The 12,705-nt window shown below is 35.7% G+C and overlaps 1 protein-coding gene across 2 annotated transcripts in view; it reads left to right on the top strand.

Moving 5' to 3' along the window:
* LOC134794240 (uncharacterized) overlaps window positions 1-12,705 on the top strand; it is a 49,215-nt gene that overhangs the window by 23,758 nt on the left and 12,752 nt on the right. For both annotated transcript variants that reach the window (XM_063765992.1, XM_063765993.1), the window contains exon 3: window positions 2,398-2,523. In XM_063765992.1, coding sequence (XP_063622062.1) covers window positions 2,398-2,523 — 126 coding nt within the window. The remainder of the gene's footprint in view (window positions 1-2,397; window positions 2,524-12,705) is intronic.

The following is a 12,705-nucleotide window of genomic DNA, read 5'->3' as shown; positions in this document are numbered from 1 at the left end:
ATTTTAACTAGTTATCTTTTAATCTGCATTAAATTATTATACGTGAATTATTTGACTGGTTCTTCAATGTATGGCATAAACCTATCCCTGTCCTAGTCATTCTAATCAAATATGAACCGCGAACTCTCAGCGGCCAGTACGTACAGCAAGAAGGTTATTAGCGGATTAATGTCGCTGATTGGTAGTTATTGACATTATATGCATTTCATCTACACTTAGCTGTGTACGTTAGTGTAATAGAGATGACTATTATTTCGTTTACCAGCTTTGATTACAGGCTCTGTAAACGTATCGTCATATTTAAATGTAGGCGTAATTGTGTATGTGTGCTAATTTGGCCCGAGAATTTGAACGGTAATGTTCCCAAAGGCGGTATCCATGGTTATATGCGATCACTGACTAGCATAACAAAAATGGTAAATATAAAAATCTTGATTTCAGTAAGTTCCAAAATATATAAACAAAAAGGTTTTAATAACTAGGATACCGACCTTTTACTACAAACTAAAAATAAAAAGAATTTGACACTTCGTTTTTGACAAACGTATTATCATTCATAGTTATAAATTCAAAAGTTTAATATGGTCTAAAAATTACAATATACTATACACATACATGGGGTTCACGAAATACATTGAACCCCATGTTTCTATTAACTCCCGTGGTCACGCTAGCAGTAGCAGTTCACATAGGTGTTGTTTTAATAGGTTTTGAGTATATAAAAAGAATAATTCAAGATCCAATCCGTCCAGAGAAATGTCTTTCTACGTGCAGTTGTTTTAAACAATAGCCTCAATGAAGTAAAGACTACCACAACTAGCAAATGCCAAAATTTTAGTAACGGAATCTTAACATGACCTCACAATCAAAAAAAGAGAAAAGGAAGAGGTATTTGCGAAACGCGGCACAGAGTGTTATCAACGGGTGCATAATCGGAGTTGTAACCCTTGCGTTTTCTGAATTGATCCTGACCGTACTCCTGCTGCTGTTATAGAACAATAAATATAAAGTATTCTATTCTAACTCGTTCAAGATGGCCATGCAAAGAGCTTGGAAAAGGCGGAAACAGATTTTAGCCAAAACGGCTGATGTTGTTTTAGAAACTTGTGCTTGGGCGTTAATGATAATAGGCACGTACATCATTCTTACAGTTTAACATAACCATTCGTCTAAATACAATAGTCATGTTGATACTCAATTTTGTAAACCTAATGTTAAATAAATAAATATTGTAATAATTTGAGAGTTTTATTCAAGTGGCTAGTTCCATTGATAGAAGTTACAAGAAACGGTAAGCAATTAGTTGATTAATTGATCGCCTATAGTGTAAGTGTAATGATGTTAGGGTGGCAACAGTTACCATCGGCGTCGAGGCCAGCCTGCTTTGGACAAGGTCACATAGAAACAGCTAAGATAGTTTGGGAAACTAATTTAGGCTAGGCTTTATAAAGATAGGTCATCGTCAGGTAAATCATCAGTAGGTAATTCCAAAGAGTTTTTGGTAATTTATCAACGTTTACGTAATTTTCCGCAATAAGGTGTAGTTATTCATTGTAGGTGTTAATTGTAGGTCCTTCTAAAAATTAAAGAGTCAGTTCGTAATATATTATGCAAAAAACCCCTTCTTCTTTTAATCCGTTTGAAAGCTACGATTAATAAGACATACAGTCAGCAGCAGAAGATGCTAAGCGGGCGAGGTGTTCAAAATTACCTTGACACGCTCTTATTCTCTTAACAATAAAGTCACGTCAAGATCATTTTGAACACCTGGCCCGCTTAGCAACTTCTGCTGTTGACTGTACATAAAAAGATACACATGTTCAGTATAAATATGCCCCTCTTTTGTAGAGTTGGACCACGCTATGTTTTCATGCCAAGTACTACGTCAAGTATGGAGCTTATATGGATATGTATGTACTGCCTATATTGTGCAAAATACAAGCGTGGTCAGAGCCTATTCATATAATTATGTATTTTAAAATATTGTATGATAGGTACTCTTTGATTGCGGAATACATTTTAAACTCTTCGCTCACAAAAGAATATTATATCAGCGGGCAACATCCGAAAGTAAATACTTCAACTTCAAAATGTCAATATGCCACTCATAAATTATACTGCTGGAGATGGATAATGTTCTTATAATATCTGACAATAGTACCGTGGATGAGGGTCCAGGTCGAGTAGAAGAATCTTTGGTAAAGTATAGTTTCGTTAGATAAATCTTGTTATACAAAGGGTTCCCCTCGCCCTAACCCAGGAACGTGGACCACGCCACGCTAATGCCTGAACTAATTTTCTTCCTGATTTTTTACTTCCTCTCTTATCGAGCTAAACCCTGGCTAAACCTCATATTTACAGCGTTATGACGTCACTCAATCTGATGTTGATTTGCAGGTGGTCCCACCCGATGGTGGCTGGGGCTGGGTCATCGTGTTCGCCTCCTTCATGTGCAACGTCGTCGTGGACGGCATCATATTCTGCGGAGGCATGCTCAACGATCCCATCAAGAAAGAATTTAACGTAAGTGAATTTAAATTATAGTAAGTTATGACAGATCGGAATTTCTAGATTCTAATGCCCAACTACAGAATCATAGAAATTTTGAATTATTTTTGACAACAGTGCGAACTCGAGAGTCAAGAGGAAAATGTTATTATATTTTTTTAATGTACCTCTGTATCGGATTAGAGTCCAAGAAAGATTTTATGGCTCTAATCTCAACATGTAGATATGTATGAAAGAAATAATTGCCCTCCGTAACCTGACCAGTGATCACTATCAATGTTTATTTATATAAGTACGGTAATGAATGAACAAGACTTTATTTTGCGTGATATTTCTGTAGCCGTTAAGTAACTAGATATCAAGAGCTCTAGTGCATATGCATGTTTTGAAGCAATAATAATATACTTATTCAATTGGCCAATTAAAATAATCTGAGCTGCAGACATCTGTCTGCAAAAGTGATCTTTGCTACTGAATGACCGGTTTTGAGCAGTCATAATAGGTTAATGTTGAGGTCATTGCAAAGTGATGGTCAGTATACTGCATTTGTACAGGACTTTGTAATACTTATAATGAAGTAGTTAGTATTCACGAGTATACATATTTAATTACACAAACGGGTCTACCGCGATATAATTTCATTGTTTTTACCTTTAATTCCGACGTTCCAGCTGAGTTGCACCAGCTGTGGTCACGGAAAGACTGGCGTCGTCTGGTGCAACTCAGCTGAAACGTCGGAATTAAAGGTAAAAACAATGAAATTATATCGCGGTAGACCCGTTTGTGTAATTAAATATGTGTACAAAACGCGAGAGTTTAAAGTATTCTATTCACGAGTATAATGTCGATTGAGTTCGGAATTCGAACGTTAAGTATACAATAATGACATGTGTCTGCGCAGTTATTTTCGTCTTCAACCACACCCTCGGCGTCGCCACTTACGTCATGGTCGGGCCTCCATATGAATTCTTGGAGAATTGGCAACAAATTTATGACGACCACGTGATCTTATCATGATCATGACCTCTTTGATCATTTTGTTTGTACTTCTCGCTATCGAAAAACGAACGGAGATCAAGTTGAAGGGCATTAAAATATTGCGTCATCGACTTTTTTTGCCATTTTTTATGTTAATGTCTGGCCATTAGTATGTATACATAGCGTAACAATTTGTTGTGTTTATTACGTATTTTAAACATATACGTACTTACTCGGTTTTTGACCGTCTGATTCTTAACCTTGTATTCTTTTGCGTCGTTTTAAATTCCTTTTTTTATTTGTATCTACATATTCTATTATATATATATTATAATAATTGTCTTTAATGATAGTAGATTACATAATATGGTCATGTAGATACTTATCTAGCAAATATCAAATTTGTTGTTACCTGCAGTTAGTCTCACAATACACGTCATATCAGCAATAAGTAAGCCTCACGTTAACTATTTACATCCTGTAATATAACTGCAGCTTGTCATGGCTGAAGTTTTATAATTAAGACTAGACAATTGCACAGATCTAGACCGAACGTCACAGCGCGCGATCATTAATTACCATAACGCTAAGGCCAAGGCCCGCGCCGGCGCAGCCCATTCCATTCATTCATTCACTCCATTCTCGTAACCGATCATGTAGTTCCTAAATACTATTTGGAACAATGTCAAGTTGTACTATTACTATTTCTCGAAGTTTGTACTTTACACACAAGCATAGATTATATAATAGTACACAAGCGAGTAGCACAAAACTCGTTATAGGGCCTTGTCATTAAAAATGTTGTTGTACGGAAGAACAAATGTGAAATCATCTTCAATTTCTACTATATCATGAGATTCGGAACCATTTATTTTTAAATTATATTACGTACGCCTACATATAATTAGGGACGTATAATATGTATTCATATTCATATTCATATTCATTTAATCCATTGTTCTCATGCTCATCAGTACAATAGGTCTTAACATTTTAGTTTTCGTAGGTGCATGACACCCTGCTAGGGCATACAATACAGGACATGTTACTTACTTAATAACTAAACTTAATAATTAAAAAAAATTTACAATTACATTAATTATAATAGTAAAATAAATGATTTAAAGTAGTTGTCATGCAATACTAGGTTTAAACTAAATTTAAACACTAGAGAATTATCTTTTTTATGTCAATTAATTTTATACACGAAAAAAAAAAACAAAAAAATATATATATTAATAAATTGATTAATTGACCATAGTTATGCAGAAAGCGACCAAAGCCATATTTTGCTGAAATGAGTTAGCTAGTATGCTATAAAGTAGATTTTTTGAACTACATTCTGCTCAAAGCGACTAATTTTTAGCAAATGATTACACAGATTTATAAGAAATCGCTTAAAACGATCAATAACAAAAATGTGTGTTCAAACCGGTTGAAAGCAGCCAACTTGGTCGAGTTGGTCTAATTTTTCCACTAACATATCTATTTTTTAATCTGCAGAACACAGCCAAACCACTCACGGCAATCTGGTCGGTTTCGACAATAACCAAAAGTGCCAATGTTCACAATATTTAATTCTGCATAAAACGACTAGGTAGACGGTCGCTTTCATAAAATATAGGTTTTGCGTCTTACCCGCGAATTGGTCTTTTTCTTGTTTTGATATGAGCAGGTAGACCAAGAAATAGAAGACGATATAGGTGGATACAATATGCCAAATTTAGATTTTGAGATAACAACTGATTAATGATATCCTTATTAAAAATGCCATCTAAAGAACTAGGTAAGCATGTGAGTGTTTCACGGTACATGCAATCATAGTTTCAAGAAATTATTATTGTAATAAAAGTTATGTATACTAACCAGTTTTTTTACAGGTCAGTAGTTCACTGATTGCTTGGCAACATAGATATTATTATTTTGATTTATTTGATTTCATACAAATTAGGTACCTAGCGGACTTTGACAAATTTAGATTATAATGATAGTTTACAAAGAATTTCTTTTTTTGATTAAAATACTACTTATTAAACCTCGATGTTTTACTGAATACAGCCACCTATAACCGTTTCTATAAAAATCGAATGTCTCATATCGTAATTTAGCACAAGTCGACTACAGGTATGGTCGTTTTCAGTGAGTAACGCTATTATAAAGATATATTCTGCAGAAAACTACCAACTCTTTTGTAATCAAGATTTTTCCCTGTAAAGTCACACTAATGCTTGTGAAATCTGTTTAATATCCTGCATAATGTTGGTATCTGCCAATGGACATCATTTATCTCTAGGCAAATACTAAGGGAACTTAAAAAATAAATAAATAAACTGAAAACGTCCATAACTCGAAACTGATTTTTTATTATTGGTCTCTTTTTGCATAACTCCGGTCAATTAAAAAAAAATAATAATAATAATGTTTTATGTCATGTCATCTTCTAAAAATTCGTCTATGGTATAATAACATTTCTCGATAAGCATCTTCCTTAATTTTTTTTTTTTGTAGGCAAAGTTATAATAAGTTTTCTTTCCTAAAATTCGTTGGTCCATAATGTAGTAAAGTACAGTAGGTACCAACTATTAAACGTGCAATTATACTAATTGTCACAACTGCAGCTGTCACAAATTGCTCTGAAACTTTCGATACTATTATTTACAATACAAAGACGAAAAATTCAGAAATGTCACCCATGCCCACCGCGCTTTCCCAAAGGCATTAATACAATATGGTAATAACTATTATAATTCAGCGGTCGGTGTGTCAAAATGCCCCCAACGTGGGCAACGTGGGAACGTAGGAGCGGTCGGAAGCTAACAGAAGATGCATAATAACGACTAATATCAAATTGTCGATCTTCGGCCTGGGCACGTTCTCATGGAGCAAAATTATTGCGTGCGATAGAGACAGGCACAGAGGGCCTATCGCGAACCACGTTCGACATGTTGCCTCCCTGTCACACTTACGTACGAATTTACAAATGCGACAGAGAGGCAACACGTCGTACGTGGTTCGCGGTAGGCCCTCAGGCGGGTCAATGTACGAATTTCTTCGTAATTAACGCCCTTACTTTAGGAGACAGTCACACACGTCACTCGCCGGTTTTCGCAAGAAGTGTGTGCGTGTCGTATTGTGGGTAGGTATCTAAAAGATAAGTGTATGTGTAAGCCTTATTTGATTATGCGAACTTTGTACGTACGTCACTGAAGCCCGAGGCAGACAATTAATTGTGTAAGTTATGTAGCGACTTGACATTGGAAATGTACTGAGTCAGTTTTGTAAGGGTCGCCAAAGAGTAGTTAGGTAGTGAATTGAATAACTTTTTTTTTCTGGGAGGCCAGTTGATGTTACCCCATATGTTTATTTACGTAAAACCAGCCAAATCAGTTAAACCTCTGCTGCTGCAATAGACAGTAAACAAATACTGAATGAAGTACAATGCGTTTTTTCTCGCTATGGGTCGAATCTGGTTCAAGTGGAATTATGTTTACCTTCGATCTGGGTATGGTTTGAGTGGGTTTAGTTTGTTTTGAAGTATTTCTGCAAGATTCTGATTGCTTTAAGGTGCCGCCAGGGGTGCCAAACTCCTGACTTCGGCCAAACTCGGCTCCGCTCGGCTCAGCATTGCTCCGAGCAATTATTAGGGTTACCACTTGACTTCCTTTTGCGTGCACGACCACAGATAAGATAATCACTTGATTTTTGACAACCCTAAATTGCCGAAAGGGATGGTGCCATGTATTAGAAAGGGATAGCATGGTTCGACCCTGAACCGCTGTCAAACTTCGGTTTTGTAGGAAGTTTCCTTTCTGTACGGTAGTACTATTATTTATTCTGTGGTGCCGCTTATTATTTATGACTTGCTTCAGTTAATATGTTTATAGACGATTTTAGAAGCATACTCGTAAATCCCTAGCACACCTCGTGTGCACATTCGCGGAGAGCAATGGCCGCCATGCAAACTCGAGACGTATCGATGTAAGTACCGATTCGGAAACAGCGGGACATTGTTACTAAATTTAACTCGCCGCATTCTGCCTGTACATTTGGCATTCCATTTGCCATTACATACACTCAGGAGCAATGAAAATTGGTCACTTATTACACAGAACAGAAGATTTAATCCGAAACCGGTGTCCTTAAAACTGACCAGGACTGATACATATAATTTTATACATACATATATGGAACAGCTAGCTCTTGCAGCATTCCACTTCCACGAAGTTGCCTACCGTTGTCCCGTACAAACGCGATGTTTTCAAGATTCTCAGATATGCTCTAAAAATTAAATGCGGTTGACTCTCCATTGCATGCTTCTCCTTAGCTTGTGAATAAGTTATCGATTGGACCCCTAGCTTTTAGTAATTTCAGAAGTACCTAATTACGATTTTATTAAATAACTTTTTCATATCTCATGCTCTGAAAGTGGGTCGTTGTTGTTCTAAAAGGTGCGCAGAAAGTGATATGTTTATGCTCTAGCGCAGAAAAGTGGTGTACTCCTCTGCGTACCCGTCCCACGAACGACTGGGTGGAAACAAAATGGAAAAATAATGTCTTTATTTCCTCGCCTGGAACAATTGGTAATTGTATAATTTTACTAATCCCACGTTGATCCTTTTTTTATAAAAAATGATGTAAGTAAATTGTTAAAAACAAATTATTCTTGATTTCTTTCGTTGAATTCTATTTACTCGATTTCATAAGGCGGGAACCAAAAGGAATACACCAAAAATATTTTTTTAAACCTTACACTTGCGTAAATGAGCAAAGGCAGAATCTTATACAGCCACAGTTAAACGTTTCTACGATATTAAATTGGTATTTAAAGTTATTTGTGTGCTACTCTGCAGCGGCGCCACCATAATGAATACCAATGAATTATATGGTGAAATGATGTACCTAAAAGGTACATCATGTACGTATAATGTTTATGGCTGTACCTGTGATAGGAAACGAAATAATCGGCATTGAAAGTGGCGCCGCTGGGGAGCATACTCCCCAGCGGCGCCACACAGTACTCATAGATGGAAATGATATTAGCTATTTTTTTCTTAAGTAAATTGATGTACTAATGCTGCTTATTACGTACCTATTGAAAAAAAAGAATTATTTTTCATTGATTAGTGATTTTATTTACATTTCAATTCCGCGTTCCACCTAAACGGTATGAGTTGTAAGAGAGGCGCGCGGGTGAGCGAAATGGTGATAGAAATTCTTCCCGCGGAACCGCGCTCCCGCGGCCCGTTCCGATTTTCAATAATAAATATTTTTGTTATTGCTTTCGTTATGTTTCTGTGTCTGTACTTCTGTATCAAAAGAAAAATTATATTAAGTACGTTGTATTTTTTTTTATTTAATAGTATATAATTAAATAACATTTTCTGTATGATAGTTTCAGATAAGAATTACATCTTGTTTCATTGCGATTTTCAGTAGTCGGGTTTTAGTTTTTGAACTTATTTTCATAAATAATATTTTTGTATTGGCTTTCGTTATGTTTATGTGTCTGTAAAAAGAAAAATAGTTATTCGTTTTACGAGGGGGCAAAGTTGTTGTCCAAGATTCCAAAATTATATAAAAAAGCGAATTATTGGTTCGAATAATGGATTCTTGAGCGTTGCGAGAGTTACAACATTTTTTACCACACCAACCCGACGAAAATACTAATCTAAAATATCAAACAAATAAATAAATAAATATCATAGGATTTTTTTACACAAATTGACTAAGCCCCACGGTAAGCTCAAGAAGGCTTGTATTGTGGGTTGTGGGTACTCAGACCGCGATATATATATAAAATTTGCACTGCTTGGGCTATCAAAATCGCTGCAGACTTCTTTTGGTCTAACTTTATACGCGATATAATCCGTTTTAATAGTTTTATTTCATGAGTAACATATGCAATCGCGGTAACCGAAGACAATACATATTATAATACGTAACGTATAAGTTAACAACTCAAAATTTGCATTAGGTAATTTAATTTTCACCACACCAGTTCGGAAAGACTTACTTTGCACTTCAAAAACGGATAGCAAAGTTGCACTTTGCTATAAGTAATTCACATGTGAGGCAAAGTAATCAAATGCAAACTTTGAGTTGTTTTCTTATGTTTACTGGTAGAATTGACTTTTAAATGATGATTTTGGATGATAAAGATTTAATAACATTAATTTGAAATTGATTTGATTTTGTTTGATACCGTCATTATAGCCAACTTTGCCCGCTTTTATTGAAAAAACACGAATTTCTCAAAAAAAAATATAACACATCATATGACTTTTTTTGCTCAGCACGTCCATAGTGATCAAACGCATCAGTTTAATTGAAGAAAATTTTTAAATCATGTTTTTACCCACTTTTTTGGCGTTTTAGAGGGCGGGCAAAGATATCCGGGATTTGCGCCAACATTGCCCACGTCAATTTGGTGTTCAAATACAGCTAGTATGTATGATGATGATGTCTAAAGGGGCCCACTTATTAACAGTCCGCCGGACGGTATCGGCCTGTCAGTCGTTCGGAACTGTCAAAATTTTGTTCTAACTGACAGGCCGATACCGTCCGGTGGACTGTTAATCAGTGAGCCCCTTAAGGATTATTTAATGGTTTTGGGCAATCGTACCGTTCCCTGTTAATAACTTAGCGATAACTTTTGAATTGGTGGGCAATGTTGCCTACCCGTTTTTGGCCATTTCCATACAAGACTCACCTAAGCATTTTACAAAGGCTAAGGTTGTCACTTTAGAGAAAACCTGTAGTTTAATGGACTAAAATATGAGTTTTGCTGTAGTTTTCATGCGTTAAAGGGATAAAACATCTAAATAAAGGATAATAAGACCAATCAAATACAGTATATAATTATAAACTTACTTTAGTGTACAAGACATAACCATAACATTCGCTTACTTGCGAAGTTGGGTAAATTTGTCAAAAGTGACAACCCTAAGCCGTTTTAAGTGGTGGGCAATGTTGGCATCCATAGGTCTGTAAATTACCGGATTACATTGCCCACCGCCAAAACTTTTGTGTCTTTAGGCCTTTTTAGATTAAACCTCAATGGACATAATCTATGCTTCATGTTTTATAACTGAAACCCGGAAATATTTGTCAGTGTTCTCATTTTTTTTCTACTTGCATTCATTTTTCAACAAGTTTTGCCCTCCGAAATATACCCTATATTTGACAACTCGCTGAAAATTCCCAAGTCAAGTTGAGCATATGTTTGGTATATAGTTTTGTCACAAATTTAACCTATTTCCTTTAAATATTTAATAATTTAACCTATTATTTAATGTTTAAAATTGTCGTTTTGGGCAAAGTTTCCCCTGGTGGCAAAGTTGGCTATAATGACGGTATTTAACATTTAATATTTGCTTCGGGTTGGTGAGGTGAAAAATTTTGTGTTTCACTCGGAGACAAATTTTGTTTAACCCTCGTGCTTTAAAACCCTCGCAACGCTCAAGATTCCATTTTTCGAACCACTCGCTACGTTCGTGGTTCAATTTTGGACTCTTTCGCTTGCTCGGGTATCAATATTAACACGAGCGGTTAAACAACAACTTTGCCCCCTTGTAAAACAAATAACTATTATTATTGAAAATCGGAACGGGCCGCGGGAGCGCGGTCCCGCGGTAAGAATTTCTATCTCTATCTCGCTCACCCGCGCGCCTCTCTTACAATAGGGTATTTTCCTACTAGTCAAATCAGTTACTTTTTTAGAACTGTCAAAACGATTTGCTAATATGGAATTTATATGAAACATTACATCGTGACGTCACGGTCAACTTACCTACTTTTTATATTTCTATCCGATTTATTAAATAGAACTTGTGTTTAAAAATAACTCCTATCTGTGTTTTTCTAATAATTATCTGGTGCTTTATTTCATGCATGGTGTAAAATAATTTATTTTTCTCAAAAATGGACGGCAAAGTCGACTTTGCCGTTTAAAAAATAGGTCGCGAAGCGCGTAGTTTATGGTCAGTCAAAAATTAAAAAGTTAAAAACATTGCAGTCTCGATTTTGGGACTGCAATGTTGCATACAAATTCCATTATTTGTCGAGTTCCAAACTTTTTAAAGTTGAAATGGCCATATCAAATGAAGGCACAGGCCCATTAAACAGCCAAACAGATGATTAGTACCGCGACTATTTAGCTGTCTCAAATAGGTTGACGTATTTTCGGCAGAAAAATACACTTCTATTTTTTTATTAAAAAAATAAAAAGGCGGCAAAGCTAATTTTTCAATTGTTTCTACTTTTTTCTGTGAAAATATATACGTAAGAAAGTTGCTTTTGTAAAATATTTCTATGATATTTATATTTCTTGCACCATTTTTGAGAAAAGCACTATATATGACTCGGCTGGAAGGCTACTTGCTGGCTTCGGATTCAATTAAACGGACTCCCAAGGTCGTCCGTTTAAAACAAATCCTCAGCCTGCAAGTAGCTACTTCCGAGCCTCGACAATAATGTACTATTAAATACAGTATAATACCCTATTCATACCGTTTAGGTGGAACGCGGAATTAAAATGTAAATAAGGGTCAAACAGATCACTGTGTTATGTCTTTCCTGTAGACATACACAAGAGTTAAGGGCTATAAAGGTTAATTTTCTTATTTAACCCTTATCCACGTGAAAAGGTCCTCCTTTTATTTAGAGAACTATGATAAAATCATTGCTTACACGCCCACAAGCTGTTAACTATTGCCCACAGGAGAGAAAAATGTGCTGTTCGCGATAACACACTAGTTTTCTCTCCTGTGGGCAATAGTTAACAGCTTGTGGGCATGTAAGCAATGATTTTATCATAGTTCTCTAAATAAAAGGAGGACCTTTTCACGTGGATAAGGGTTAAATAAGAAAATTAACCTTTATAGCCCTTAACTCTTGTGTATGTCTACAGGAAAGACATAACACAGTGATCTGTTTGACCCATAAAATCACTAATCAATGCAAAATAATTCTTTTTTTCAATAGGTACGTAATCAGCAGCATTAGTACATCAATTTACATAAGAAAAAAATAGCTAATATCATTTCTATCTATGAGTACTATGTGGCGCCGCTGGGGAGTATGCTCCCCAGCGGCGCCACTTTCAATGCCGATTATTTCGTTTCCTATCACAGGTACAGCCATAAACATTATACGTACATGATGTACCTTTTAGGTACATCATTTCACCATATAATTCATTGGTATTCATTATGGTGGCGC

Source organism: Cydia splendana, chromosome 10 (genome assembly GCF_910591565.1).
Source record: "Cydia splendana chromosome 10, ilCydSple1.2, whole genome shotgun sequence".
Classification (NCBI taxonomy): domain Eukaryota; kingdom Metazoa; phylum Arthropoda; class Insecta; order Lepidoptera; family Tortricidae; genus Cydia; species Cydia splendana.
The sequence above is the reverse complement of the archived record's forward strand: the minus strand, read 5'-3'. Positions and strand labels throughout refer to the sequence as shown.